The following is a 26779-nucleotide window of genomic DNA, read 5'->3' as shown; positions in this document are numbered from 1 at the left end:
TCGTTTTTCTTTTTTTTATTGAACATTTGAACAAGCAACGAAAAATGTAATAGAGGTTACAAAGATGTTAAGAGAACGCATATAAATGGTCAGGAGGAGGAAGAAGTTTTTTTTTTATTATTTGGATTCTTTTGTGAAGTTAACATGCTAAATGTTTTTTTAATGATTGTCTCGCCAGGCTTCTTCACTCACAACAGTAACTACGTTTCCCAAAATGCACCGCAATTGTTTTCGGGCCTAAAAATGAAGAAGCAGCCGGGATTCGATACCCCTAACCTCACAAATGTGAGGCGGATCAATAAAAATCAATCGAAACACGATTTTTTTCCTTTCAGTTTGACCAGATCCATTGATCCAAACCTGATTGGTTCGTAAACAAGTGTGACCTAAACAGCGACTGCACCGGAAGTGAAGTCCGGCCGGCAGGAGAAGCTTCCGGTTGCCTTAAGTGGGTGAAAGGTGGACGAAAACTCAAGTGTCCTTTTTTTCCCCCCTTGCTTTTGTTTTTCTAACTGTTGTCGTCGTCGTTTCCTCCTGACTGGTCATGCTTCCAAACAGCGGGTGAGTTCGGCCTCTTTCGTGTGACATGGGGAAAAAAATGTGGAAAAAGAAAATCATCACTCAAACGTCGAGCGACGCGTGTGTCATTACAGACGACATTTCGATACTTTCTTTCCGTGACATTTTTGTGCTTCTGCTAAAAGTTAGCGACGAGTTATTGGTTAGCATGAGGCTAACATTCGGTTTGTCCTCATTAAGGCTCAACTGCAGTGAGAAGTGAAGCTGGCAGTGGCAGCCATCTTGCGTTGCCTTCAATCCATTGATTTCGTTCACGTTATTTTGATGTTGATGGCCCAAAAAAATGTGGCGTGAGATTGTACGAAGAAGTCTGGTACAAGCACATTTCATAGCTAAGAATGCAATTATGCGAGAAAAAAAAGTGTAATTAATTTTGTCAACGACAAAATAAACTTATTTTCGTCAACACACATTATAAAATAAATACAAAATACCGTAATATTTTGACATGAACTCATTTTATTATCTTAATGCCATTTGCAAACATTGATTAAATGCATGTACGCAATTGCGTGTATTGCTCAAAGCGTAACAGCATCATATCGATTGGATGCAATTCAGCAATTATGAATTAATTAAACGCAAATTACTTTGGTTTTATCTAAAGTCCAGTCGGGGTGTTTTTTGAAAGCAAAATTTACCACCGAGCACATCAACTGGAGTCACCCCGCTCATTTTGGAACAACAGCCGTTTTCATTTTAGTTTGTTTTTATTTCGTATTGAGTTTTGTTTTTTTTAAATTTAGTTCGTTTTCATTTTTACTTTTTAAAAAAACATAATATCTAATAATACTAATAAATATTATTATTATTGTTGTCAGGTGACCTTGAGTGTCCAGAATGGCGTCTATAAATAAAATGTATGCTGATGATGATGATGATGATGGTTGTAAAAGGTGTTTAGTTGTAACGATGTCGTTTGTTTGTGGTGTTTCAGGAAGTTGGCGGGGCGCACGCTGTTCATCACGGGCGCCAGCCGCGGCATCGGCAAGGCCATCGCCCTGAAAGCGGCCCGTGACGGCGCCAACGTGGTCATCGCTGCCAAGACGGCGCAACCGCACCCCAAGCTCCCCGGCACCATCTACAGCGCCGCGCAGGAAGGTGCGTGCTAACATGCAAACACGCTAACCTGACAATCATCATGCGACAGCCTTTGTTTTTGTTTTGTTTTCCAGTGGAGAATGCGGGCGGGAAAGCGTTGGCGTGCGTGGTCGACATCCGGGACGAGAAACAAGTCGAAGACGCCGTCCGAAAAGCCGTCGCCAAGTTTGGAGGTTGCGATATTTATTTACTTATTTTTTTCTCCACAAAATGTCCGACTCCTCATCTTCCTCATCTTCCTCATGTTGATCAGGCATCGACATCTTGGTGAACAACGCCAGCGCCATCACGCTGACGGGAACCTTGCACACGCCCATGAAGAAGGTGGACCTCATGCTGGGAATCAACCTGAGAGGAACATACATGACGTACGCACACACCAACGCTAGATTCGGAATAAGGACGTTTGAAAGTGCGTCACACGCAAGTGACGTCAACCAGCAGCAGCCAATAGAAAAGCACCACAAGATGACGTCGCTCCCATGATGTTTTTGAAAGATTGCGCATAAGACATATAGTTTTAAAAAAACTCAAACTAATACTGAAACTAAATCTAAGCATTTATTAAAAACGATCAGAACCACCCTAAAAACAAATTCAAACCAACTAAATAATAAACAAATAAAAGAAATAAAAACGAATTAAAATGAAAATTCCAAAACTAAATAAATAAAAATAAAAAACAAATAATAGTAATAATAATAATAAAATCTATACTATTGTTATTTATTATGTATTATGATTTTTGAAAAAGTACAACTAAATTTAAAAAACTCAAAATGAAATAAAAACAAAAATGAAAATTCCAAAACAAAATAAAGTAAAAACAAATAATTTATTTATTTATTTATTTTTTTAATGGAAAAAAAGTGTCAATTTCAATTAAAAGTAATTTGAATTGAGGTTTCAAGTTTTAGAAGTTTACGTTTCTGGATATAAAATTTTCTCAATAATACAAACAAATTACCTAACTAAAATTGACACTTTTTTTTTTTTTTTTTTTTCTTAGATTCAAAAAGGTTCATTCATGTTTTTCCCATCCAATATAATGTTATGTTTTGATTGACACACAAAATAATTTATCCTTCCAAAAAGCAGCACTAATGGGTCAATAAAAGTATTTCACTTTCCGGTACAAGTTTCCAAAAAGAACATTTGTCATCAATATTTACAAAATGTGAAACATGCATGTTTGTTCAGTAGGGAAAAAAAAAAAAAAAAAACGAAAACTAATACGTTTCATCCCCATTTTCATACGTTTTGTAAACGTCAAACCTCCTCCTTCGTTTGATGTCGTAAGCCAAAATGTTTTTCCGTTTTGTCATGATTTCCTCGATCTCGATTTGATCTCACGCGCGCAAAACCCGATGAGACGTAACGTTGCGCTCGTGTCGCAGGTCCAAGTTGGTGATTCCGCATCTGCTCAAGAGTTCGTCTCCGCACATCCTCAACTTGTCGCCGCCTCTCAACCTCAATCCCGTCTGGTTCAAGAACCACACCGGTAACCATGGCAACCCACACGGCTCTCCTTGGCAATTTGTGCACAGCAAATGGCGACCAACACACGTAACCGTAGCGACCATGCACAGGTAGACCATGGCAGCGTAGCACAGGTTGCCTTAGCAACCGACATACGCATAAACGCACAAGCTATCATAGCAACCTACATGTCACCATGGAAACCAATCAACACACACACACAAACAGGTGACGATCATAGACACCAATGACAGCTAGGTGCCAAACAATGACATGGTAACCATAGCAACCAACCACCGCAGGTCACCGAGGCAACCGACACTCAAGTAACCTTGTCTGTTAACACGGGTGACGTTTGAAATGTCACACGTCACCATAGCAACAGCCTGACGCCGCCGTCACGCTGCCTGACGATGTCACGTGCCCGCGTGTCGCCTTCAGCCTACACCATGGCCAAGTACGGCATGTCCATGTGCGTCCTGGGGATGGCCGAGGAGTTCAGAGGTCAAATCGCCGTCAACGCCCTTTGGCCCAGGACCGGTGAGCGAGTGCCGTGCGGACGGATGAGAAAGCAAGCGCTCGCGTGCTAACCGGCGGTTTTCGTGGCCCGTCAGCCATCCAGACGGCGGCCATGGACATGCTGGGCGGCGAGGGCGTGGCCAAGCAGTGTCGCACGGCCCACATCATGGCGGACGCCGCCTACGCCGTCCTGTCGCGGCCCAAAACCTTCACCGGTCACTTCCTGGTGGACGAGGACGTCCTGCGGGAGCAAGGCGTGCACGACATGGATCCGTACGCCGTCCAACCAGGTCAGACACGCTTCGCTCCATCGCCCTCGCGCACGCGCCCGCGCCAGTCTCACGCCGCGCTCTGATTGGTCCGCAGGTCACCCGCTCCTGCCGGACTTCTTCCTGGACGAGGACCCCGAGGAGCTGGCCCGGCAGATGGAGCAGCACGGTAAAGACGCTTTGGAAAAAAACGGGGAGCGACCCGGGTGGATGACGGCGTCTTTTGGTTGCTAGGGGCGACGCCCGCTTTCAAGCCGCCGCCCTCGCCGTCTCCCGGCGGCCCCATCGAAAGCACCTTCGAGGTGATCCGAGGCGTCCTCAGCGAGGAGCTGGTCAAGTCCACCAAGGCGCTCTACCAGTTTGACCTCTCGGGTGAGCGCCATGTCGGACGCCGACGCCTGCTCAAAAAGTGGGCGTGTCCCACACCCGCTTCTTTTTTTTCTTTTGGCTCCCCCGGCAGGTGAGCACGCGGGCGTTTGGTTCCTGGACTTGAAGAACGGCGCCGGCAGCGCGGGGCGGGGCCAGCCGGACGCCGCGCCCGACGTGGTCATGACCATGGACTCGGACGACTTTGGCAAAATGTTTGCAGGTGAGCGTTTCCACGGCAACCAATGATGAAATCCATCCGTTGCTCCGCCTCCAAGCACCAATTCACGTCAAATTAAAACGGTGTAACGTAACATCACTTATTCATGTTATACATTTACTGTTTAACTTTGTTCCTTGTATTATTCTTTTTTTTGTAATATTAATTTACGTATATTAATTATACTTGGGTAATTGTAAAATGTTATACCTCTATATTTTTACTTACTCCTCTCTGGCTCATTTGTTTTAAATTTGTTAATATATAAGTTTTATATATTGAAAATTAATTCTTATATTGATTTAAAAAAATATTTTACTGTTAAATAAACAATGAACATTTATTATTAGCAAGCCAAATAAATAAATATTAAGTCATTGTTATATTAATTAAAAAATATATATATTTTACTGTTAAATAAACAATGAACATTTATTTTTAGCAAACCAAATAATTAATATCTTACTGTTAAATAAACAATGAATATTTACTTAGCAAACCAAATAAATCAATAATTAATATAAATTGTTATATTAATTTTAAAAAATATTTTACTGTTAAACAATGAACATTTAATATTAGCAAACCAAATAAATAAATATTATGTAATTGTTATATTTTTAAGTTTTTTTTACTGTTAAATAAACATTTAATATTAGCAAAACAAATAAATAAATAGTATTAAGTAATTTTTATATTGATTTTTAAAAATATTTTATTGTTAAACAATGAACATTTATTATTAGCAGCCAAATAAATAAATAAATAAATCAAATCAAATAAAAAAAGTGAGAGCGAAAGGTGACCGTTGAATACCGGTATCGATTCCCACGTACCGAGAATTGGAACAGTACCGGTTCAAACGCAAAAGGTACCCATCCCTATTCACCGGGCATCCACGGCAATCACAGGCCGCAACCTAGCCTGTTCCGTGGTAACGAATGTGCTGTTTTAACTCGTTTCCGCGGTAACCCGTTGCTGCGGTACGGCGCTCACGCACAGAAGCCCGTTTCCATAGCGACGCGTTGCCAGGGCAACCCGGTTTGCACGGGCCGATCTGTTTCCGTGGTAACCCGCAGGCCAGCTGAAGCCGACGTTGGCGTTCATGTCGGGGAAGCTCCGCATCAAAGGTGACATGACGCTCGCCATCAAGCTGGAGAAGATGATGGGCCGCATGGCCAAGCTGTGATGTCATCAGGTAAAGGTGATGTCATCACCTGAATAAACTTCAACACAACAAAAAGGTTTGTTTTTCCCTTTGTTTATTGAGGATGTAAAGCCCCGCCTCCCCGCATGGCTCGCGCAAGCAAAACGAAAGTCGGCCGGAGGGTGGGTGGGTGGCGGACAGGGGGAGGGGCCAGGATGGGGGAGGGGCTAGCCATCGCCCATGCTGTTGTCGCTTTTGCCCGGGGGCGGGCCGTCCCGTCTCGGCGGCATCCTCTCGTTGATGCGGTCCAGGCCTCGCGCCTCCTCGAAACTTTGGATCCGGCGCGGCGGCTTGAACGTGTCGCCGCCTGCCGGGAGGGAGACACGCCCACGTCAGTGTGCCAAATTGGCCGGCGAACTCCAAACGGAGCCACGCGCTTACCTCGAGCTTCCTCCGCCTCCTCCGTAGCTGTGGCACGAAAGACACGTCAAAGGTCAAACCACTGATCTATATATCTATATATATATATATATAGATATATATATGACTAGATAGCCGATGATTATGTTGAGGTCGACAGGTGGCCATATTTCTCCTCCCAAGAAACGTTTGTTGGCATACCATCCGATACATTTCCAGTATTGAACAGTTGAGACGGTAATTAGTAGAAACTGCACGATTTATCGTGTTTTAAATCAATTAAACATATACATTTATACAGTCGTCTGCTTGTGTTGTGGGAGGAGCAAGATGGCCGCCCTGTGACTTCAACAACTTGCACGGGCATGTATGGCCTATCTGCTATCCAGTCATATATGTAGGTCAGACGCGCTCACTGAAGAAAAAACAAAAACGACAACAACAAATTGCTGTTAGCGCGTTATGCTAACGTCTCACCGCTTTGCAGCGTGCGTCGTCCTCCCGACAAGACGCCGAGCGGCAGCGTTCCGGACGGCGTTAAGCCTTTCAGCTGCAGCACGCTCTCATTCTCCTCTCTACAAAAACAAACGCTTGTTAAGGAGCGCCGGCCAATCAGGTGACAGCTAGCTTTTTTTTTTTTTGGCCCCGCCCGCCTGACTGACCTGAGCACCGAGAAGACTCGCGCCATCTTCCCGATGGCGCGGATCTTGTTCCGGATGACTTCCTTCCGGACGGCGGGGGCGCCGCCTGCAACACAGGAATGGTGGCACTCTTAGTTTAGTTTAGTGGCGGCGGGGGTCAGAGGTCAGCAGCGGCGACTGTGGAAACCTTCTCCCGCGTCGTCGGCGTCCGTCATGAGCTCGTCGTCGGAGCAAATGTTCAACACGTTGACCAGCATCTCCGTCACTGCGGAAACGGTCGGGAGGGGGCGGAGTCAAACGTGACGCGGTGGGCGAGGCGCGCGTACGCGACGGCTCTGACCTTTCTCTCCGACGAAGGGCAGCGACCACGTGAAGACGTCCATGAAGTTGGGCAGCCAGTACGGATGCGGCGAGCAGTTGAACTGGCGGATGTTCATCACGTTGTTCTCGTACTTGAGCACCGCCGCTGACGGCGCACACACGCATGCACGTGCTCTTCGTCATCGTCATCATCAACATGGCCGTGATCAATCGTGATACTTTGTCTCCCGATTATTGATACGTCTACGCAAGTATCGTGATAGTTGTAGTTAATAACCAGCCACTATAACGCCTCCTTTGTTGATGACTTCTTGAGCAATGACTTGGTGGGCCACTAGGGGGAGCGCCTCATAAGGGTGGTGGGGAAATGGACGCAAGTCTCTCGATTATTTTTTCATTTCTATTTTTTATATATATATATATGGCCGCCGTTTCTTGCTTACCTTTGTTGTTGTAGACGTCCAAGTAGTTTGGAGCGGAGAAGATGGTGATGAGGGATGGGAAGCCCGTCGTCTGACTCTTCCTGTACATGCGGTAACTGAAAAATACGCGCGCACGTTAGCATATGCTAAAACCCGCCTCGCGCGCGCGTGCGCTTTTACCCGGCATCCTGCGCCTCGTGCGCCCGTATGATCGACAGCAGGTTGTTGTTGATCAGGAAGTCGCAGACGGCGGCGTAGCTGCGCACAGCAAACAAAGAAATGAGGCTCCGCCCAGCCGCCGCGCCCGCCATCGGCGCATCCCGTTACCTGTAGAAGTAGGAGCAGCCCCTGACGCTGTTGTGGCTGAAGTGGTCCTGGTTCTTCTCGGCGCCGTAGTCCTCGCCCGGGTCCGACCACAGCAGGTCGCACATGGGCCCGAAGGCCGGCGGCTCCTTGAAGCGCTCCAGCTAAGCGCAAACGCGGGCGGTTACGGGTGGGCGGGATCATGCGTTGCGCGCGCGCGCCGGCCGGCCGGCCCACCGACCTTGCGGATGTCGTCCAGGCTGCCGATCTCGGGACTCAGGCCGCCGTGGACGCACAAAAACTGCTGGTTGAGCAGCGCCGCCAGAGGGAGGCAGTCGAAGGCGTCCATGCACGCCTCGTACACGCGCTCCGAGTACTTCATCTTGCCTGACGCACACACGCGCGCAATTCAACAGCGGTTTGGCGACACGCCGCCTCAAATTACGTCATTATTTGCAAAACATAAAAGTGTCACCTTGAAAATAGAAAACAAAAACTTGTGAAAACATCAGCGGACTTGATGTGGTGTTTTTTTGTCGAGGAATAACAAAATATTGCAAGTCAAAAAATCACTTGGAAAGGCTGAAAAAGACAAAACGTTTGTCCAAGCGCCGTACGACTCACACTCGTGTTTGAAGGTGAAGTACTCGGTGAGGTGTCGACACTCGTGGTTGCCGCGCAGCAGGAAGAGCGTGTCGGGATGATTGATCTTCAGCGCCCACAGGTACAGCACGCACTGACCACAGACAGACGGACGGACGGCCGTCACGCGACAGGACGCGCTTACGTACGTGCGTGTGTGCGCTCCCTCCTCACCTCGATGCTGAAGTATCCCCGGTCCACGTAGTCGCCCAGGAACAGGTAGCGGGTGCTGGCGGGGGACCCGCCCACCTCAAACAGCTTCATCAGGTCGAAGAATTGACCGTGCACGTCGCCGCACACTACGTTCAACACATTCAGCAATATTTCTTCATGTCAAACTACTGAGCGCATTTTTCCCCCATTTTAAATTATGCAAGTAATTCATCATAATCATAAGTATAAACTTCAAAATATTCTCAATTGTCAAAAGTGGTCTTTCAGAAACGTAAGAAAATAATTTAGAAATTCACGTGAACGGCAAAATTCAAGAAAACAGCAAGATACAAAAAAGGCCTTTAACAAAAGTGTTGTGCTCTGCAAGTGTGTGTTGTTTTTGTGGTACCTGTGACGGGCGCGTGTACGTCCAGCATGCACTTCTCCTGTCGCAAGATGTCGGCGCCCTCGTTGATGACGCGCAGGGCCGCCTCCTCCTCCAGCCGGCCTTCCTTCAGCAGGTGCGCCTTCAGCACCTCCACGCTGGGACGACCGTCGGACGCGTACAGCGCCGACGCCGACAGACGCGTCCCCGGCGGGTACGGCACCGCTACGCAAACGCACACGTGCACACGCGTCGGTCTCGCCCAAACGAAAATTCTTTTTGTGTCAAACAGAAATCGAAAACACTAATTGGATTTTTTGGTGAAACATAAACAGCAAACAAATTTTGTTTTTTGGCCAAAAACTGCATTTTTTTTTTTTTTTTTTTATCAAACTAAAATAGCAAACACAAATTCTGTTTTTAATTGTTTTTGGTCAAACACATACCAAACAAAATCAATTTTTTTTTTTTTTTTTTTTTTTTGGTCTAACAAATTTCTGTTTTTTTTGTCAAAAAAATAGCAAACACAAATTCTGTTTTTATTTTTTTTTTTGTCAAATATCAATAAAAATCTGTTTTTAATTTTTTGGGGTCCAATATCAAACTAATTCTGTTTTTATTTTTATTTTTTCAAACAAAATAGCAAACAAATTCTGAACTCCTGCGCCCAAAAGAAAAATATCAATTAAATTTACTTGCAAATATGGATAATTGGATTGTACATAAGAAAGCAAAGTCATTTGTTCCTTCTTCCAGTTCAGGCGGAGCCTTTTTTTTTTTGTGTGTGTGTGGCTTGTCAATCAAACTTACGCAACGACACTGCTCCTCCCCTAGAATAGCGATCACAATTATATTGGCCGTCTACATTAAAAAAAGAAATTGAAGATTGAAAATGAAACAATTGTTTCATTTAAAGTTATGTTAAGTTTATCATCACATTTCAAACGTCACATTTGTCACATAACGTGAAAAAAGTTTTTTTGTTTTTTTTCTCTGTGATTATCCACTAAATTTGAGAGACACAAGTGAGCGAGACGATGCCGGTGACGTCATCGGAGTGCGCGTAAAAATGGGCGTAGAGTCCAGCTAGCATAGCAGCTAGGCTACACGACTAATCGTCGGAAGGAGGAAAAAAAAAAGAAAAAAAAAGTGCGACGGTCGGTCACCTTTAATGGGCCGTTCCGTGGTGGACACTTTGTGCTCCTTGGCCGACATTTTGCGCCCGAGCAAATCAAGACGTCTCCGGAGCGGCCGCCCGGGCTAGCTGGGGGGAGCTAGCCGAGAAGCTAGCCGCGCTAGCCGTGCGTCGGCGCGCGCGTCTCGCCGCACTTTGACGCCGCCGACTGGCCGGGCGAGGCGAGGCTAGCCGGGCCGTGCCGGGCCGGGCCGTAGGTCAGCCGGAGTCCGAAGAGAGGAGGGGTCCGCGGCGGGGGTCCGGCGCCCGATTGAATCGATGACTTCCTGATGTTTGCGGCGGGGGAGCGCGCACTGCGAGCGGACCGAAAGGAGGAGTGGCTCGGGCGCGCATTTGCTCTGTCTGAGAGACGTCGAGTCGCTCCGCGTTCGATTGCTTCGGCCTGAACGTCCGCCTCCCACGCGCCAGTGGGCGGCCATCTTACGTGGCCACTGTCATGGACAACTTGTGTTGTTTTTTTTGTTATTTGCTTATTTTTGTTTTTGTCTGTAAACAAACACGGTCATCAGACAAGTGGATGGATGAAGACAAGTTGCATTCATTTTAAATGAACGTTAAAAAGTTAGCCTGTTTTGAACAACGTGTTAGCTTAGCGCTGACTTCCATCCACTTGCCGACCACCGGCAAATTTCTTTTGCCGTCCATTTGTTCTTTTTCTAATAAAAACACATCAAATCCATGCGCACGCGTGTTTCTTTATTCCAAATGTTTTTGTTTTTTTTTTGTTTTTTTTTCCTAGCTGGGAGCGCCGAGGAGGCGGAGCCGACCCCGGGTGAGTAAATTGATTAATGAAAATCTAAAAGTCTGTGTCAAATGTTGGACCTTTTTTCAATTTCAAGATGACATCCGCCTCAAGTTATTCTTTATTTTTTTTTTAAATGTATTAGATATATATATATAAATAAATAAATGTGTGTTGACGAGATTATTTTTTCTTTAGTTTTTTGTTGCCGAAATGAATTCTCGTGTGCAGCGCAACAGCGAAAAGCTGCTTCACCAAATTGTTGACATGAAAACGAGACGGCGTTGCATAATGCATATGACTTCAAGGGGTTATTTGGAACAAAAGGGCGTGGCCAGCGTGTGTAAAAGTTGCATAAAAAGCCTCGATCAGGTTTGATGAATGATTGACACCTGTGAGCTATTTCGAGCGGCGTGGACTTGTGGTCCTTCTGTTGACCTTCAGCCTGCACGCAAATATTGACCACCACGCTTGAGCAAGCGTCCCGATATTTTGATCATTTCTTGTCTTGCATTTCGAGGCTTTTTAATTTTCTTTTAAATGTATATATAATTTTTATTTATTTTTCAAATATTTAGTTTCTGAACAGTATATGATAAAGTAATTTCTTTTCATATGATCACTTTGTGCACTTTAAGAACGTTAAAAAAATATTTTGTCATGTTGGAATGTTTTCTGGGGAGAAAACGATGATAAAGTAATTTATGTTTATCAATTAACTTTGTCCTAAAAAAAAAAAAAGAATCAACACAAAAACACTTAAATGTTGAAATTTGATTGAGAATAAGCGATTCAATGATACCAGCTACCTTATTTTTTTTTAAATATATAATGTAATTTTCCAAAAATATCTATATGGGTATCGGCGATACTGACCTTGTGTTTACATGGTATCGGATCGATACGAAAATGTTGCGGTATCGTCCACCACTTCGACCTTTGACCCGCGCGCGCCCCCTTCGGGAAGCAGGTGGCGTGACGTCACGATCACCCGGCTTCGGGCCTCTCCCGATTGGCCGCTCGGGGCCGTCCACGTGGCGCGCGAGTGGATCGTATCGGACAATCGATCGAAATGCGCGTTCCCGCCACAAGAGCACGTTTGGCGACACACGCCGCGCAGGGGAACGCGCATGCGCGCGCGCCGGACGCCAGGGTCACTCGAGGTTCGCTGATATCTGGAATAGGGGGCGGGGACTTGAACCTTGCGCAGGTGGCGATGAGAGCAGCATGATCAGACGCGGAACGTTTTCAAGACGACTCGTGTGCTTCTTCCAAAATGTCTTCTGGTTCCTTTTAAGCGATATGCTGATCGACATTTGACAGGTGAGTCCGGTGCAAACTTTTTCGAGCGTCCCAAACGCTTCACGCGAGCCGAGACATTTCAAAAATCAAATCAAATCTTGTCATGTCGCAATCGTTGTGAGCTTGAGGAGAAATTGTGCAAAGATGCAAATTTAAAAAAAAATATTTGATCCAATTCAATTGATTAACACGAATAATGGCCATTTAAAATATGACGAAAATCACAGCTGACTTTCCAATGTCAATTGAATCTGATAAGTTGGTTGTGAAATACAAACAGTGAGCAGACGATTGCGCAAGAGGACGCATGCAACTGGGGCGTTCAGGTGCATCAGTTCACTATTTGTGGACCTGGCGTGTGTGCAATGTTTAATAAAAGGTTAATTTAAAAAAAAAAAAAAAAAAAAAGTTCCTTCGCTCACTAAAGTCCCGGTGGCGACAGGAAGTGGATGTTGCTGCCACTTCCTGTGACGTAGGAAATGAGTTCGTTTGCATGGTGAGAAATTTAAAAGTTTGGAATTTGTTTCGTTGCTTTTAGGGAAATTGATTGTCGACAAATGCAGATATTTTAAAACAAAACCATATTTACACCCCGAGAAAAAAAAGACCTTTTACTAGAGAATATTTGAGACAGTACTTCATCATTTATGGTGGTTTCAATTTGTTAAACATAAACAAGCGATTTTACAACTTGCCTGAAAAACATGTAGAAATGATGTGCTTAATGTACAGGAGGAGTGTAAGTGTAATTCAACAAAAGATGTGACGCCAAAGTGGCAAAGAACTACTTAATATAACTTGCAAGGACAAGAACAAAATACAAACAATAAGAATCGAATAAACAACTAAGAAAAATAATGGCAACTGGGGAAAAAACAGAACAAATACTGAGTGTTCCTTTGCGTTTTGGCCTCTTGGGGGCAGTGTGGTGCCATGCATCCATTCGGCTACACACAGTGGAGTACAGAAGAAAGTTGCGATTGAAATATATTTAAAATAAGTCATTTTTCACATATTGGGAAGAATTTGTGCCTTTTGCGTATTATCTCACCTGTTTTCCTTTGAGAATTATGTGCGGATATTCGTTATTTGAAGGAAAACCACTCCCGAAGTTGATGCCAACTGTTTAAATATACAGTGAATGTAATGAATGTTGTGTATTTAGTTTTACAGTGAAACCCAACTGCGGTGTCATTAAACAGCTTCAAGGACGCTTCGGGACAACAGAATAACATTGGCGACGCACTTGCTAGTTGCTAATGCTACGCAAGCAAAACGGTGCATTCAGGGTACTTGTTTTCTTCGATAACGTTTGAAGGGGAAAATAATCGGCTGATTGTCTTTGGCCGATGTTTGAAAGGCAATAATCGCCCGACGATATTATTTTGGGGCGTTGCTGCTGAAAGTTGTGTGACGAATAAAAGTGACATGATGTCAAAAGTGCGTTTGTTCCTCAGAGCCGATGCGAAGCTAACCCGCCAGGCCAGGCGCCGTCACCATGCCGACGGACATGGCGCTGCCCCTCCTGCTGCCCCAGGAGGACTTTGCGTGCCGGGCGGCGCCCACCCGCCGCCGCCGCGAGCGCGCCAACGGGAAGGCGGAGAAGCGGGTGACCTTCGCCGACCACCGAGGTCTCCCCCTCGCCAGGGTCAAGCTCTTCTCCCACTTGACGGACGCCATCCACGTGCCCGCCGGCGCCCGCCCGGCGCCGGACGCCGCCGCCGCCGCCGCCGAGCTGGTCCTGGACTTCGCGCCGCCCTCGTCCGACTACATCCTGTTCCGCCAGCAGGTGGAGCGGAATTGCGTGTGCCTGGAGACGTGCGCGCTGAAGGCCGGCACGCTAGCCGGCACGGTCAAGGTGAAGAACTTGTCGTTCGAGAAGCGCGTGCGCCTGCGCGTCACCTCGGACGCGTGGCGGAGCCACTCGGACGTGGAGTGCGCCTACGTGGCGGCCGCGTACGCCGGCCCCGGCGCGTCGGGCGACACCTTCGCCTTCGGCCTGGCACTGCCGCAGCCGCTGGCTCCCCGCTGCCACGTGGAGTTTGCCGTCTGCTACCAGGTAGGAGTGCCACCGTCGATATCCATAAATCGGGATACTTTGTCTGCCGATAGATGAGCGATACGCCGACGCAGGTATTACGATATTTGTAGTCAATATACAGTCACTGTAACGGCTCCATTGTTCAGGACTTATTGAGCAATGACTTGGCAGGCCACTAGGGGGAGCGCCTCATAAGAGTGGGGGGAAATGGATGCAAGTCTTCAGGCGAAGAAGACTCATCAACTTATTATTATTTTAATATGTATTTAGTCTATATTTTAATTTGTTATACATTTTTTGTTTTTATTTATATATATTTATATTTTATGAATAATTTTTTGTATTTATGTATTTTTTATGAATAATTTATTTTTGATTGTTTATAATAATTTGTAATTTGTAATAATTATTTGTATTTATACATATATTTATTTTTATTTCTATGAAATTATTATATTTGTATTTTTGTTTTATTTAGATTAATGTATTTTTATTTTATTATATTTGTTATTTTTGTTTATGATTCTGATTATGATACTTACCTGAACAACATATCGCTAATGACGATTTGGTGAGCCTTGTATGGTTCTGGTGACGTTCCCGCCCGTTTTCTCACCAGGTGGGCGGCGCCGAGTATTGGGACAGCAACCACGGTCACAACTACCGCGTGGTCCGGGCCGAGGACAAGCGTCAGCGGGACGGCGAGGGGAGCCGCTTGGACTCGGGCGTCCACCTGGACGCTTTCGGGAGTCTCACCTGCGGCCGCGGGATCCTCCCCGAGTGGGCCAGCTACGCCGCGTACGACAACGTCGGACCCTACTACTGAGCGCGTTTCCAACGCGCTGGTCCATCGAGAACTGAAACAAAAACAAAAAAACGCTGCTTGGTGATGAGACTTTCTCACGCTCTTTTTAAATCAAACAAAAATGTTTTAAAAATAAATACAGACAAGCTCTTTGAAATGTGTTGAAGATCGTCAGTCATGTGACTGCTGGATTTCTCAATGGTTTTTTTCTTCTTAATTGCTTTTACTTGATGAGAATAAACGTTTTGAACTCATTGCTTCCTATTTTTTTATTTTTTATGAACCCAATATGATATGATGGTGTCACAGGGGGAAGTCAGTGATGATCGCACACACTGGAGAGGTGAGGATGAAATAGATTCCCAAACTATCCCTTTAAACTGCAAGGCCATGTGCTGACGTCACTTACAGGTTAACCTACTTTTGATCTGCAGTGACAAGCGATGGCCACGAGAGGGCTGCTGGAAATCAGGTTAGTTACGCACCAAAAGTAAATTCAACCTCAACACGTGACATTCGATGTGATCATTTCGTGTTATGTATGAAGACGTTAATGCTCCCCCCCAAAAGAACAAAATGGAGCACACGCAGTAAATAATCCTGTCAAGCGGAAGTAGCATACTGTAGAACTGTTGAAAAATCAGATTCCAAAGTTCTATAACATGAAAGAGTAAAAACGGATGCACGATTACAATCTAGTCACAGTTTTGTTTTGTTTCCAGGTGTCGAACGTAATCCGTTACCTACGCCGATGACACTTGACTTGCGACATTTATTTGTGCTACGTGTTGCGGTGCCTAAGGACGACGTCACACATTAAAAAAAAAAAAAAAAGAAAATAATGAAGACTCAAATATGTAAACAGGAAGTAGAGTTTCGCTGCTCCACTGACCTGTATAGAATGACTGGATAGTCGATAGCCCGAACACGCTGCCGGCCATCTTGTGACTCCCACCTCGCGAGCAGACGACTCAGTTCGAATTCTTTCATCAAAAATACACGCAAGTTTCCTCCTGTACTAAACGTCATTAAGCTTATCATTTATACATTTATTGAAGGCAAAATGTAACATGTTTGAAGTCCTCTTGTTTATGTTTAATATATTTAAAACACCATAAATCAGGCTGTTTCTCCTAAGTAGTGTCTCAAATGTTCTCCAGTTTGGATACTGTAAATGTACGGGGAGAAACGTTTCTTGGGAGGCGCAATATGGCGGCCTCGCGACTATCCAATCCTATATATAGATCAGTGCGCCGCTCCCACCTCCTGCGGAGGACGATGACGTCAACTTCCTCACTTTCTCCGCAGCAGCGGCAGGAAGCTCGACGGAGGAGGAGGACGAGGAAGAAGAAGAGTATCCGAGTCGGAGCGCCATGTCGCCGTCCTTCGTGGCCGTTTTTCTCCTCGCGTGAGCGCCAACGCGTCGGCGGCCAGCCAGGCCATGAAGCCCCGCCTCCTTCCCGCTCCAGGCGTCTCGCTCCGCTGAGACGACCCCATGAGGACTCTGAATGAAAGCAACACGGAGTGGCCGGCGGAGGCCAAGCCGAGGCCGCTTCCCCCGCTGGAGAACAACGCCAAGGAGGCGGCCCAGCTGTGGCGCGACGCCGCCCTGCGCTCCCGGAAGCTGCGCAGCGACCTGCGCCAGCTGCCCCCCGCGGACTCCAAGGACGCGGACCTGTCGCACGTGGAGGCCCTGAACCTGGGCAACAAGCTCCTGCGCGAGCTGCCCGACGGCCTGGCGTCCCGTCTCAGCAACCTGCGCGTGCTGGTGCTGCGCCGGAACCACTTCGCCGCGGTGCCGCGCGCCGTCTTCGACTTGGTCGGGCTGGTGGAGCTGGACCTGAGCCACAACCGGCTGAGGGGCGTGGCCGAGGAGGGCCTGAGCCGCCTGGGCGCGCTCAAGAAGCTGACCGTGAGCCACAACCGCATCGAGCGGCTCCCCGAGCGCATCTCGGCCCTGGAGCTCCTGGAGGAGCTGGACGTCAGCTTCAACCAGCTCCGCGACGTGCCGGCGGCCTTCGGCGGCCTGGGCCGACTTCGCGCGCTCGACGTGGACCACAACAAGCTGGGCCGCTTCCCGCCGCAGATCCTGCCGTTGGGACACCTGGAGGAGCTGGACTGCTCGGGGAACAAGTTTGAGGTTTTGCCGGACCACGTGGCGGAGCTGACCGGCGTCAAGATCTTGTGGCTCAGCGGGCTCCGCTTGAGCGTCCTGCCGGACTCCTTCTGCCGCCTGCGGAACCTGGAGAGCCTGATGCTGGACGGCAACCAGCTGGCGGCGCTGCCGCCCGCTTTTGCCGCTCTGCGAGCCCTCAAGATGGTCAACCTGTCCTCCAACCAGCTGGCGGACTTCCCGGAGGTTCTTCTGGACATTCCGGGCTTGGAGGAGCTCTACCTGAGCAGGAACAAGCTGACTCGGGTTCCGCGCGAGATCGGGCGCCTGCGCAGGCTGGCCAACCTGTGGCTGGACAACAACGACATCGCGTACCTGCCGGACTCGCTGGTGGAGCTGCTGGACCTGGAGGAGCTGGTTCTGCAGGGCAACCAGATCGCCGTCCTCCCCGACGGCTTCGGGAAGCTGAGCAAGGTCAACATCTGGAAGGCGAAAGACAACCCGCTGGTGCAGCCGCCGTACGAGGTGTGCATGAAGGGCATCCCGCACATCGCCGCCTACCAGCAGGTATGTGCTTCCTTCGGGTCCGCGTTTTCAAAAGCGAGTCTCAAGGATTTTTCTTTCGTTTTGGTCGCCGCCACGAACCGTCCCAGCAGGACTCGGCGCACGCGCGGCTCGACGCCAGGCCCAGACTCAAGCTGGTCCTGCTGGGACTGGAGAACGCCGGCAAGACGCGACTGCGGCAGATCCTGCTGAACCGGAGCGGCGACGACGACGGCATCCAAGTCGGCGGCTGGACTTCGGAGGACGGCCCCGCCTTCCTGCTGTACGACTTGCCCGGAACGCCCAACCTGGACCCGGTCAAACCGTTCTTCCTGTGCCCGTCTGCGCTCCACATCCTGGTGGTCAACCTCCATGCGTACGCCCCGCCCCACTTCTACTCCCACGTGGGCTACTTCCTGCACCTGCTCGCCGCCAAGGCGCCGCGGGCCGTGCTGCTGCTGGTGGGCACGCACGCCGACCTGTGCGGGGAGGCGGAGCTTGAGCGGAAGAAGCTGGACGTCCACCGGCAGGTGGGCCTGCAGCGGGCCCGCGACGCGGCGGCCCTCGGCGACTTGGCGCTCAAGGTGGAGCGGGCGTTGCGCGAGGGCGAGGCGGCGCGCTGGTCCCGCCCCCACGGCCCCTTCTACGCCGTCTCCGACGAGAGCCTGCGGCAGAAAAAGGCCCGGTTGAGTTCCGTCCTGGATCGGCGCCTGCAGATTCTGTCGCCGCTGCTGAGCGTCGGCGGGAACGACTCGGCGGGCGTCGGGCGGGTCCGGGAGAAGCTGGCGGCGCTGTGCCGGCACGCCGACGTCTTCCCCGACCTGTACCGGGCGCCGCCCAGGTCCTGGCGCACGCTGGAGGAGCTGCTGGGCAAGTCGGACGGCTTGTGGTTGACCCGGAGCGAGTGCGCCCGTCTGGGTCGGCAGGCGGGGCTTCCGGACGAGCGGCTGCCAAACGCCATCTCGTACCTGCACCGGAGCGGCACCTTGCTGCACTTGGAGGATAGCCCCGCCCTCAAGGACTACGTCTTCCACCACCCAACGCGTTTCCTCGCCATCATCAACGTTTTCTTCCGAGCGGGCGGCGACGGCGACGACCCGCGAGGCTTCCGTAGCGGCGGCCTCCTGCCGGCCGGCGCCGTGCTGCGGATGCTCCGCCCCCTCGTCCAGACGCAAAGGGATGCCGACAGGATTCTGGAGCTGCTGGACAAGATGGGCGTGTGCTACTGCGTCAACAAACCCCGCCCAGGTCAGTCCAGCAAATTCCACGGAGAGCTCTGGTACAAGTGGCCTGGACACGCCCACGACGACAGACACGCCCACGATGAATCGGATGACGGTTTTGAGCGGGAGCTCAACAGGAAGTCGTCGACGGAAGCCGGCGGGGGCCGGGCGCCGCCGCCGTTCTCGGCGGAGCAGCTGCAGATCCGCTACAGTTTCCCCTTCCTGTTCCCGCCGGGACTGTTCGCCCGCTTGTCGGCGCGCATGGACGCCCACGTGGGCCGCCGCTCGGACGGCCGGCGCCGCATCGTGGCGTACCGCGGCAAAGTGCCGGTGGCGGTGAGCCGGCGGGCCGGCGGCGCGCTGTGGGTGGGCAGCCGCGCGGCGCTGCCCGACATGTGGACGGCGTGGCAGGCGGTGGCGCCGCTGCTGCGCGAGCTGGACGCCCTCCTGGACGACTGGCCCGGCCTGCACTACCACAAGCACGTCATGTGCGCCAAGTGCCTGCGAAACGGAGCCGACAGCCCGCACGCCTTCGCCGGTAAGATCCAAAACATTCCGGCGTCGTCGCTGAAGAAAACGTCTTCCAAAAAATTGGAAAATACACAAACTTTGTATTCGTTAATTTTCATCATTTGATATATATACATATTGATGTAAAACCGATGCAAAAAATCATTTTCGCATCATTTGCGGATTGTTTGATTTTATTGTATTTTTTCAGACGGATGAAATGAACGTGATCTTGATTCATTTCAGATTTGTTGAAATTCTAAAAAATGCCAAGCAACTTTATTGCAGTTATTTATTTATTTATTTATTTTTTTGGGGACATCTCAAATTTGGAAATGATTTTTCATTTATCTTGATCTCATTTTTCCCTTTCCCAAAACCCCGCCCTCTCAGCAGGGGTGTGTCGACTTTTTATAGCCACTGTCCACATCAGCTAAGGTGTGAATGAGAAGAAAAAAAACATCAATAATTAGTTGCCACGTGCCACTGAAGGCAACTTAATCCTGTTCCAGCAACGTGTCTCGATCCCACGCACACACACACGGGATTTACACGTCACATGCGCGCCATCGCCCTAGCCACGCCCACTGTAAGGGTCATCCCGTGTGTTGTGGTTTCAGGTGAGCTTCTGTCCCAGCGACGTCCCGACGGCGTGAGCGAGCTGACGTGTCCCAAGAATCCTTCCGAGCGCGTCAACGTGGCTTTGGTCTACCCGCCCACGCCCACGGACACGCCCCCGTCCACGCCCACCGTGGTGATTGGCCCAAAGTGAGCCCCGCCCACAGCCAAGTGAGTACGACCTTGCCTGGCAACACGCTGGTACAATCCGCATGTGACTTAACCATGCTAGCCGTTAGCGACGTTAGCGGCATCGGGTCTTGGATGCTACTCGTATTATCCATTAGCATGGCTAACGTCATATTAACAGCCAATCAAAACAAAATAATTATAATAATTACATCATTTTATTAAAATAAAAACAATAATTCAAACATTATTAACAATCATTTAACAAATGTGTTTTCATTAAGAAAATAAATAAAATATAACAACAAAAAATATAATATAAATAATAATAAAAATATAACAATAAAAATGTTATATAAATATTTCGTATAGTTTTATCACTTACATTTTAACACTGTAAACAAAAATAATAGATATTAGCAAAAAACAAATTTTCATATTCTCTAGCATGTCTAATGTCATGTTTGGTAGCACATTCGACAACGTGTTTGTTAGCATTTTCATTAGCATAGCTAATAAACATGCCTACAAGTATGGCTCCCATTAACAAATACAATAACAACTCAAATTGAACAAAATATATAAATAAACATATTAAAAAATAAGATTGTGTTTGTTGAAGCATGGCTAACATGTTCAGCTAACAATCTAAAACGATAACAAAATGAAGAAATAAGTTGAATTAAATTAGGGAAATAAAACAAAGAGAAAATAGTTAAGCATCAAATTTTATTTTTATTGTTTTTTTTATGTTGTGGTATGCGAGGGCGTATTTATTGGATGTCGTTTTTCAAGCTGTGTTTAAAGATGAATTTCTGTTTTTCTTGAAACAGACAAATAAAGTTCGATTCTGTTCATATCTTAAATGAATACATGTAATAATGGTAGTACGAATATAAATACACAAAGATACAAAAACATGTTTAAAAAGTCCAAATAATCATTTCCAAAAAATACTCAACACACAACTAGCATGTTTGGTAGCCGGTTCACTAGCATCGCTAACGTTTGGCTTTTGTTTGTGCATTTGCTAGCATGACTAACGTTTGTTAGCATACTGAGGAGAGCTTGTTGCTAACATATTTGTTAGCTGTGCTAATGTGACTCATGAACACGTTTAGCACTTGTTAATTGGTGTGCGGACATTTTAGCCGATTTTCTTCCATGTTGATTTCAGGTTGTCAGTCGGACGGGCTGGGAGACGCTTTCTCAGGAACACAACATTGGACTGCTGAAAACCGTTGGACGGCATGCCGCTATTTATTCCTCAGCTAGCAGTCACTCGATCGATCGATCGATCAATCAATCAATCAATCACGTTTGTGTCCAAAGATGAGCAAAGTTGCAATAATGAGATTTTGTGCGTCCGAGTCAATGTGGCATAAACTTGTTACTGTGGCAAAAACGCGACAGTCTGATGACATCATCAATCCGCGACTCGTCTTTTTCATGTAAATAAAACCTTTTATTTTTCTACACCAGGGAGAAGCAAAGTGCGTGAATAAAACACTCAATCACCACTAAGTGACTCAAATGTTTGTCTTTTCTCGGCAGGAAGGATTTTTTTTTTTAAATGCCCAAAAAATCATGGCAGGTGTGCATACAATTATATGGGGAAAATATAACTCGCATCCAAATTTTAAGAGAAAGTGTTGTTAGACATTTTTAAAAATTATACATGTCAAAAAGAACAATGGCTTAAAATATCACACTTTATTGAACAATTTTTATAAAACAAAAATGTTTTCATTTAAAATTGTACAAGAAGAAAAAATGTTGAAAAGCACACTACTTTTAAATTACATTTTTAACATTGAAAGATATTGGCTATTTGTATTTTTAACCAAACGAGTAGATGGAAAAGTGACGAATAAGATATTACACTTTTTAAAATAAAACCAAGCTGAGATTTACGAGTATGACTACCAGGGTTGTTATAGTTTTGTAATTTTTCATTTTAGCTTGTTTTGAATTTTGTTTTTTTAATTGAATTAGTTTTCAAGTTGGTTTTGTTAGATCTTATTGGTTTTAATTATTGAATAAATGCTTTGTTTTAGTTGCAGATTTTTTTTTTTTTTTATATGTGTTATCTGTGAGCAATATTTCAAAAACAACATGGGAGCGACGTCATCTTTTGGTGCTTTTCTATTGGCTTCTGCAAGATGGCGGCACTTTCAAACGTCCTTATTCCGGTTCATATCAAAATTAATCGACTTATAATCACATTCAGCCCCAAAGACTCATTCATTTAATTAATTACCAAAGACTAAAACGAATAACATTTTTTGCTGTGTACACATGATTTAATAAAAACCTGATGATAAAAACATTGGAAGGAGGTCGTCAAAGATGAAGTTGTGCTGTCCTCCGGCCACCAGGTTGCGCTGACAAGAAAGTGGCGCACAAGTCCCGCAACGGTGTCCCCGCCTCTTCCTCTTCCTCTTCCCGTCGCGGCCTCTTCGGTAAGGACGCCAAGTTGACGAGCAGCCACGCAATCCATCTGAAATCTTCTACAAATTCGCAACATCCTACTTTGTAAACGGTCTCGTTTTGTTTGCAACACGCCAACACATGACTTGATGTCACAAGTTTGTTTGAAATGTCGGAATTTTGTTGTCTTAATGTCTTAAACGTTAACGCTTCGCCGTGGTCCGCCATTTTGGCTGTGTCCGCATTGGATTGAATTCCACGTTACATGTCAACCGATTCACGTTTCATTGAAACTTCTAGCACATGTTAGGAAATGAACATTGCCGTCTTTTTGGTAGTGAACGACACTGGCTATGTGCTGGAACATTTGTAAAGACGCCGAACGAAGTTGACCGGCGTTACGAGCTAATGGCGGCTTAGTGGACCGCGGAGGTGTTTTGACTAATTTTCCCTTTTTTGTTAATCTTTTTTTTTTTTGCTTCCAGAAGTGTGAAAATGGTCCGCTACTCTCTGGACCCCGAGAACCCCACTAAGTGTGAGTATTTGCGGAAGCCATTTTCTTAATTTTTTTATGCTTGGCACGCTGATGACTACTTAGGACACCTTTGGATTCCCATGAAAACAAACTGTGATGACTGAGCGCCTTCCAAATTATTGATCTACATAACTGTCAAAATAAAATAAACACCTTGCTCACGACAGCGTTTTTTTTGTTTTGTTTTTGTTTTTCCTCCTAGCATGCAAGTCGAGAGGCTCCAACCTGCGAGTCCACTTCAAGGTGAGCCCCGACATTCAATTCAGTCAAATTTCCTTTATGCATTTTGAAAGTTGTGAAAGTGAAAACATTGATGTTTGCAGAACACGCGTGAGACGGCGCAGGCCATCAAAGGCATGCACATCCGCAAGGCCAACAAGTACCTGCGGGACGTCGTGGTCAAGCACCAGTGTGTCCCCTTCAGGCGCTACAATGGCGGCGTGGGCAGGTGCGCTCAGGTGAGGGAGAGGAGAGGAGTGATGGCGGCCGCTGTGATGACCTTCTTAGGACACCTTTGGATTCATAATGAAACTAAACTGTGGTCTGAGCGGTCGCCGACGAGGTGGAGCCTTGTGGTCTCACTTTTTTTTTTTTTTTTTCTCCTCTCGCCAACTTTTTTTTTTTTTTTTTTTTTTTTTTTCCCTCACCATATTTTTTCCCCTCACTATTTTTAAAAATGTTCCTTCACCATTATTTTTTTCTCCTCCTCCAGGCCAAACAGTTCGGCTGGACGCAGGGCCGTTGGCCCAAGAAGAGCGCCGAGTTCCTGCTGCACATGCTCAAGAATGCCGAGAGCAACGCTGAGCTCAAGGTTGGTTGCCATGACAACAGGCTGTCCTTGCAAAAAGACCCCGCCCGCAGTCATCGTGCGTTGACAATCAAATCGCTCATTTCCGTATTCAACGCAATGACGCATCTAATTTTTAGGCCAGTGCAGTTAACTGAAATTCAATTACAATTGCAATGATTACACTCCACAATTACAAAATCGTAAAAAAAAATGCTAATTTTGAGTTGCTTAAATGTATTTGCACCATTTTATTTTAAAAGAACAAATTGAATGAATTTAGTTTCATCCAAAAGTAAATTGCATAAATAGTGTTTCATTCAAATAGTTTTTTTTGTTGTCTTAAATACTTTTTTATATTTGAATATTTTCTTGTTTGGCAGCCCCCCCCCCCCAAAAAAAGTGATGATATGTAAAATATTTGCGCAGCCCTAATTAGTTTTTTTCTTCTTGTCGTTGATGCAAAAAAAGGGTCTGGACGTGGACTCGCTGGTGATCGAGCACATCCAGGTGAACAAGGCGCCCAAGATGCGCCGGCGCACGTACCGCGCCCACGGCCGCATCAACCCCTACATGAGCTCGCCGTGCCACATCGAGATGATCCTCACCGAGAAGGAGCAGATCGTCCCCAAGCCCGAGGAGGAGGTGGCGCAGAAGAAGAAGGTGAGACTCGGCCCGAGCCGCTGCTCGAAACGCGCGTGCGACCAAAAGGGAAAAAAAACGTACAAGTCGAGCATGAAAGTGTTTGCTGGACTGATGTTGAGATACCGGACCTCTTCAAAATTGTACTTAAAGGTGACAAATCGATTTGAGGTACAAATACTTGGACCCTGTACTTAGTTACTGTTACAGCGATGACTTTATGTTTAGCAACAAAAATGTACCAGATCATGCGCTAATGCTAACATTCAAACAAAACAAAAAGTTATTCACATCATTCAGTGGACCCCGCCCCTTAAAGGCTCACTTCATGGATATTTTATTGTATTTTATTATATATATTTTATTTGTTTTATTTATTTATTTGTATTATATATATTTTATAGCTTTTATTCAATTTTTGTTTGGCTTTTTTTTTAATGACGAGTTTCTGCTCGAATGTAAGTTGGGTGTTGCCATGACGACTACTTAAGACACCTTTTGGATCTACCAATGAAAACACTGGAAAATGCCACCTGACCAATCAGTTTTCTGATGTCACAATGGCCACCGTGGTTACATGCATGTTTTGTTTGTGCGTGTGTGCGCAGGTGTCCCAGAAGAAGCTGAAGAAGCAGAAGTTGATGTCACGCGAGTAATTTGCAATAAAAATCCAAACAAAACCTTCTTGACACCAATTCCTTGCTGTGTGTCTCCATTTTTTTCCCCTCAAATTGTTGTCGAAGGTTTATGGAGAAAAACGGCAATGTCACGCGAAAGCGTGATCATATCCTCTTCTGTTGGTTGACTAGGGAGACGAAGAGATGAAGCCACGCCCCCCAAATGATTCCAATCTATAAGCGGGTGAAAATATTGGATTCACCTGAACTTAATTGTGTCGGAAAAGTGAAATCAGGTTTACTATGTGCACATAATTCAACTTGCAGTGTGATGACTTTTATTGTGAAGGAAACTCGTCTTGACGGCTTTACTTTGAAGGAAGCGTGTCGATTACATTTTGAAAAAGCACATCCTGCAATGTTGCAAGCGCTTCGCAATGACGATGACTTGACATGACTTCCTGTTGTGACTTTTATTTATTTATCTTCCTGTGTTGATTTGAAGGGACGATATCAAGTGAAAACAGGATGTATTTTGCAAGGACTTGAAAATCATCCTCCAGCGAGTTTTATTTTGAAGTAGCAACTAGACTAGTAGCGACTTGATGACATTCTAAAAAGGAAGTGAGTCCTCCAATGAATTGATAATGCCTTTTATTGTGAAAGGAAAGTCTGTAACGACTTTGAATTCTATTTGGAAGGACTGTCGTCCTGTTTGAAAGATCTTATTTTGAAGGACGTGTCTCGTACAAAGAGTGGGTCATCCAAACCACAATAAATTTTAAAAAAAACTTCCAGTACTTGAAATGATCCTTTTCATATTGGTGATGATGATCCAATCCGAATGAATTCGACGGTAACAACGAAGTATGATAACTTGTTAATATTTTTCAATCGAAGGAGATCGTAAAATACAATTTGGTCCGTTTGGTATGGTGCAGCGACGCCTTGTTGCCACCAGGTGGCGCCACCGTATCGCGAATTGGCAATGACGACGGAATGTGAGACGAGCAAATGACTTTCCATTCAATTTGACTTTCCTCGCTGACTGTTTCCATTACACGCAGAATTCCGCCCAACATCGACACGCTTTTATTTTGAACGGAATGTTGTTGAAATGGCTTATTTTGAAGGAAACCTCTCTGTCCAGACATTTTGGCGGGAAAGAAAGGCGCTCAAATGTCATGACCTGCAAAGTTTTACGTTGAAGGAAGAGAACTCTTAAGACTTGTGGACTTTTATTGTAAAGGAAACGCCCGACAATGACTTTTAAGTCAAAGAAAACATGTTCGGCAATGACTGTTTGAAAGACGTTTGACGGTGACTTTTATTCTGAGGGGATTCGCCATCCCATAATCTGCCTTTTAATTTTGCTCTTTTAATTCTGGGGTAACTCCCTTTTACTTTGAAGGAAAGTCATCTTGTTTTGTTTTACTGAAAGAAACACGCTCTACACAGAGATTTGCTTTTATTTTGAAGGAAGCGTATCCTAAACGGACTTGATGACTTTCATTCGTGTTCAGTGGTTGTCAAACACGGTCCGGCCTGTTTTCCATGTCTCCCTCAGCCAACACAGGTGA

At 46.4% G+C, this 26779-nt stretch overlaps 5 protein-coding genes and 2 non-coding genes across 11 annotated transcripts; 6 read left to right on the top strand and 1 right to left on the bottom strand.

The window, feature by feature from the left end:
- The first annotated feature begins 396 nt into the window (after positions 1–396).
- Positions 397–5776, top strand: hsdl2 (hydroxysteroid dehydrogenase like 2). The gene is made up of 11 exons (XM_077498592.1): positions 397–561; positions 1517–1680; positions 1755–1853; positions 1934–2048; positions 3078–3181; positions 3601–3699; positions 3774–3968; positions 4045–4116; positions 4182–4319; positions 4408–4536; positions 5613–5776. Exons 1-11 carry the CDS (start codon positions 545–547, stop codon positions 5720–5722), a joined length of 1242 nt encoding a protein of 413 aa, XP_077354718.1. The 5' UTR covers positions 397–544; the 3' UTR covers positions 5723–5776.
- Positions 5777–5778: 2 nt separating this feature from the next.
- Positions 5779–10535, bottom strand: LOC144002908 (protein phosphatase 3 catalytic subunit alpha-like). Its single transcript, XM_077498591.1, has 14 exons — positions 10134–10535; positions 8992–9192; positions 8604–8728; positions 8412–8523; positions 8029–8174; positions 7812–7951; positions 7665–7742; positions 7506–7600; positions 7082–7207; positions 6929–7006; positions 6763–6847; positions 6578–6675; positions 6122–6148; positions 5779–6047 (listed from the first exon to the last, which is right to left on the bottom strand). Exons 1-14 carry the CDS (start codon positions 10180–10182, stop codon positions 5908–5910), a joined length of 1500 nt encoding a protein of 499 aa, XP_077354717.1. The 5' UTR covers positions 10183–10535; the 3' UTR covers positions 5779–5907.
- Positions 10536–11277: 742 nt separating this feature from the next.
- ppp1r3b (protein phosphatase 1, regulatory subunit 3B) lies at positions 11278–15306 on the top strand. 2 transcript variants are annotated; one of them, XM_077497356.1, is made up of 3 exons: positions 11278–11446; positions 13664–14265; positions 14867–15306. In XM_077497356.1, exons 2-3 carry the CDS (start codon positions 13705–13707, stop codon positions 15071–15073), a joined length of 768 nt encoding a protein of 255 aa, XP_077353482.1. In that variant the 5' UTR covers positions 11278–11446; positions 13664–13704; the 3' UTR covers positions 15074–15306. The 2 variants fall into 2 exon arrangements, with proteins under 2 accessions (XP_077353482.1, XP_077353481.1); XM_077497355.1 differs by lacking the exon at positions 11278–11446 and adding an exon at positions 12020–12227.
- A 189-nt stretch (positions 15307–15495) lies between these two features.
- mfhas1 (multifunctional ROCO family signaling regulator 1) lies at positions 15496–21708 on the top strand. Of its 2 annotated transcripts, XM_077497353.1 has the most exons (5): positions 15496–15524; positions 16361–17732; positions 17819–19469; positions 20062–20230; positions 21366–21708. In XM_077497353.1, exons 2-4 carry the CDS (start codon positions 16548–16550, stop codon positions 20211–20213), a joined length of 2988 nt encoding a protein of 995 aa, XP_077353479.1. In that variant the 5' UTR covers positions 15496–15524; positions 16361–16547; the 3' UTR covers positions 20214–20230; positions 21366–21708. The 2 variants fall into 2 exon arrangements, with proteins under 2 accessions (XP_077353479.1, XP_077353480.1); XM_077497354.1 differs by lacking the exon at positions 15496–15524 and having other exon boundaries at positions 16307–17732; positions 17822–19469.
- An 872-nt stretch (positions 21709–22580) lies between these two features.
- Positions 22581–25277, top strand: rpl17 (ribosomal protein L17). 3 transcript variants are annotated; one of them, XM_077498083.1, is made up of 7 exons: positions 22581–22650; positions 23104–23153; positions 23356–23396; positions 23477–23611; positions 23866–23964; positions 24412–24603; positions 25191–25277. In XM_077498083.1, exons 2-7 carry the CDS (start codon positions 23114–23116, stop codon positions 25236–25238), a joined length of 555 nt encoding a protein of 184 aa, XP_077354209.1. In that variant the 5' UTR covers positions 22581–22650; positions 23104–23113; the 3' UTR covers positions 25239–25277. The 3 variants fall into 3 exon arrangements, with proteins under 3 accessions (XP_077354209.1, XP_077354210.1, XP_077354211.1); XM_077498084.1 differs by lacking the exon at positions 22581–22650 and adding an exon at positions 22693–22730; XM_077498085.1 differs by lacking the exon at positions 22581–22650 and adding an exon at positions 22699–22723.
- Positions 23197–23262, top strand: LOC144002929 (small nucleolar RNA SNORD58). The gene has a single exon (XR_013278846.1). It is a non-coding gene; the product is annotated as a small nucleolar RNA SNORD58 (small nucleolar RNA).
- Positions 23640–23705, top strand: LOC144002928 (small nucleolar RNA SNORD58). Its single transcript, XR_013278845.1, has one exon. It is a non-coding gene; the product is annotated as a small nucleolar RNA SNORD58 (small nucleolar RNA).
- Positions 25278–26779: the final 1502 nt, after the last annotated feature.

The sequence above is a fragment of the Festucalex cinctus genome, chromosome 15, assembly GCF_051991245.1.
Source record: "Festucalex cinctus isolate MCC-2025b chromosome 15, RoL_Fcin_1.0, whole genome shotgun sequence".
Taxonomy (NCBI): domain Eukaryota; kingdom Metazoa; phylum Chordata; class Actinopteri; order Syngnathiformes; family Syngnathidae; genus Festucalex; species Festucalex cinctus.
This window is presented reverse-complemented; position numbering and strand designations above follow the sequence as displayed.

Excerpts from the sequence above, each read along its gene's own strand:
- hsdl2 (XM_077498592.1), top strand. Across the intron at positions 3,182-3,600 it reads CTGGTTCAAGAACCACACCG|CCTACACCATGGCCAAGTAC; the intron begins GTAACCATGGCA and ends TGTCGCCTTCAG. Across the intron at positions 4,537-5,612 it reads CTTTGGCAAAATGTTTGCAG|GCCAGCTGAAGCCGACGTTG; the intron begins GTGAGCGTTTCC and ends GGTAACCCGCAG.
- LOC144002908 (XM_077498591.1), bottom strand. The coding sequence starts at position 10,182 with ATGTCGGCCAAGGAGCACAAAGTGTCCACCACGGAACGGCCCATTAAA. Across the intron at positions 8,729-8,991 it reads CGTACACGCGCCCGTCACAG|TGTGCGGCGACGTGCACGGT; the intron begins GTACCACAAAAA and ends TGTTGAACGTAG. Across the intron at positions 6,676-6,762 it reads CGAGTCTTCTCGGTGCTCAG|AGAGGAGAATGAGAGCGTGC; the intron begins GTCAGTCAGGCG and ends TTGTTTTTGTAG.
- ppp1r3b (XM_077497356.1), top strand. The coding sequence starts at position 13,705 with ATGCCGACGGACATGGCGCTGCCCCTCCTGCTGCCCCAGGAGGACTTT. Across the intron at positions 14,266-14,866 it reads AGTTTGCCGTCTGCTACCAG|GTGGGCGGCGCCGAGTATTG; the intron begins GTAGGAGTGCCA and ends TTTTCTCACCAG.
- mfhas1 (XM_077497353.1), top strand. The coding sequence starts at position 16,548 with ATGAGGACTCTGAATGAAAGCAACACGGAGTGGCCGGCGGAGGCCAAG. Across the intron at positions 17,733-17,818 it reads ACATCGCCGCCTACCAGCAG|CAGGACTCGGCGCACGCGCG; the intron begins GTATGTGCTTCC and ends GAACCGTCCCAG. Across the intron at positions 19,470-20,061 it reads CAGCCCGCACGCCTTCGCCG|GTGAGCTTCTGTCCCAGCGA; the intron begins GTAAGATCCAAA and ends TTGTGGTTTCAG.
- rpl17 (XM_077498083.1), top strand. The coding sequence starts at position 23,114 with ATGGTCCGCTACTCTCTGGACCCCGAGAACCCCACTAAGT. Across the intron at positions 23,397-23,476 it reads ACCTGCGAGTCCACTTCAAG|AACACGCGTGAGACGGCGCA; the intron begins GTGAGCCCCGAC and ends TGATGTTTGCAG. Across the intron at positions 23,965-24,411 it reads AGAGCAACGCTGAGCTCAAG|GGTCTGGACGTGGACTCGCT; the intron begins GTTGGTTGCCAT and ends ATGCAAAAAAAG.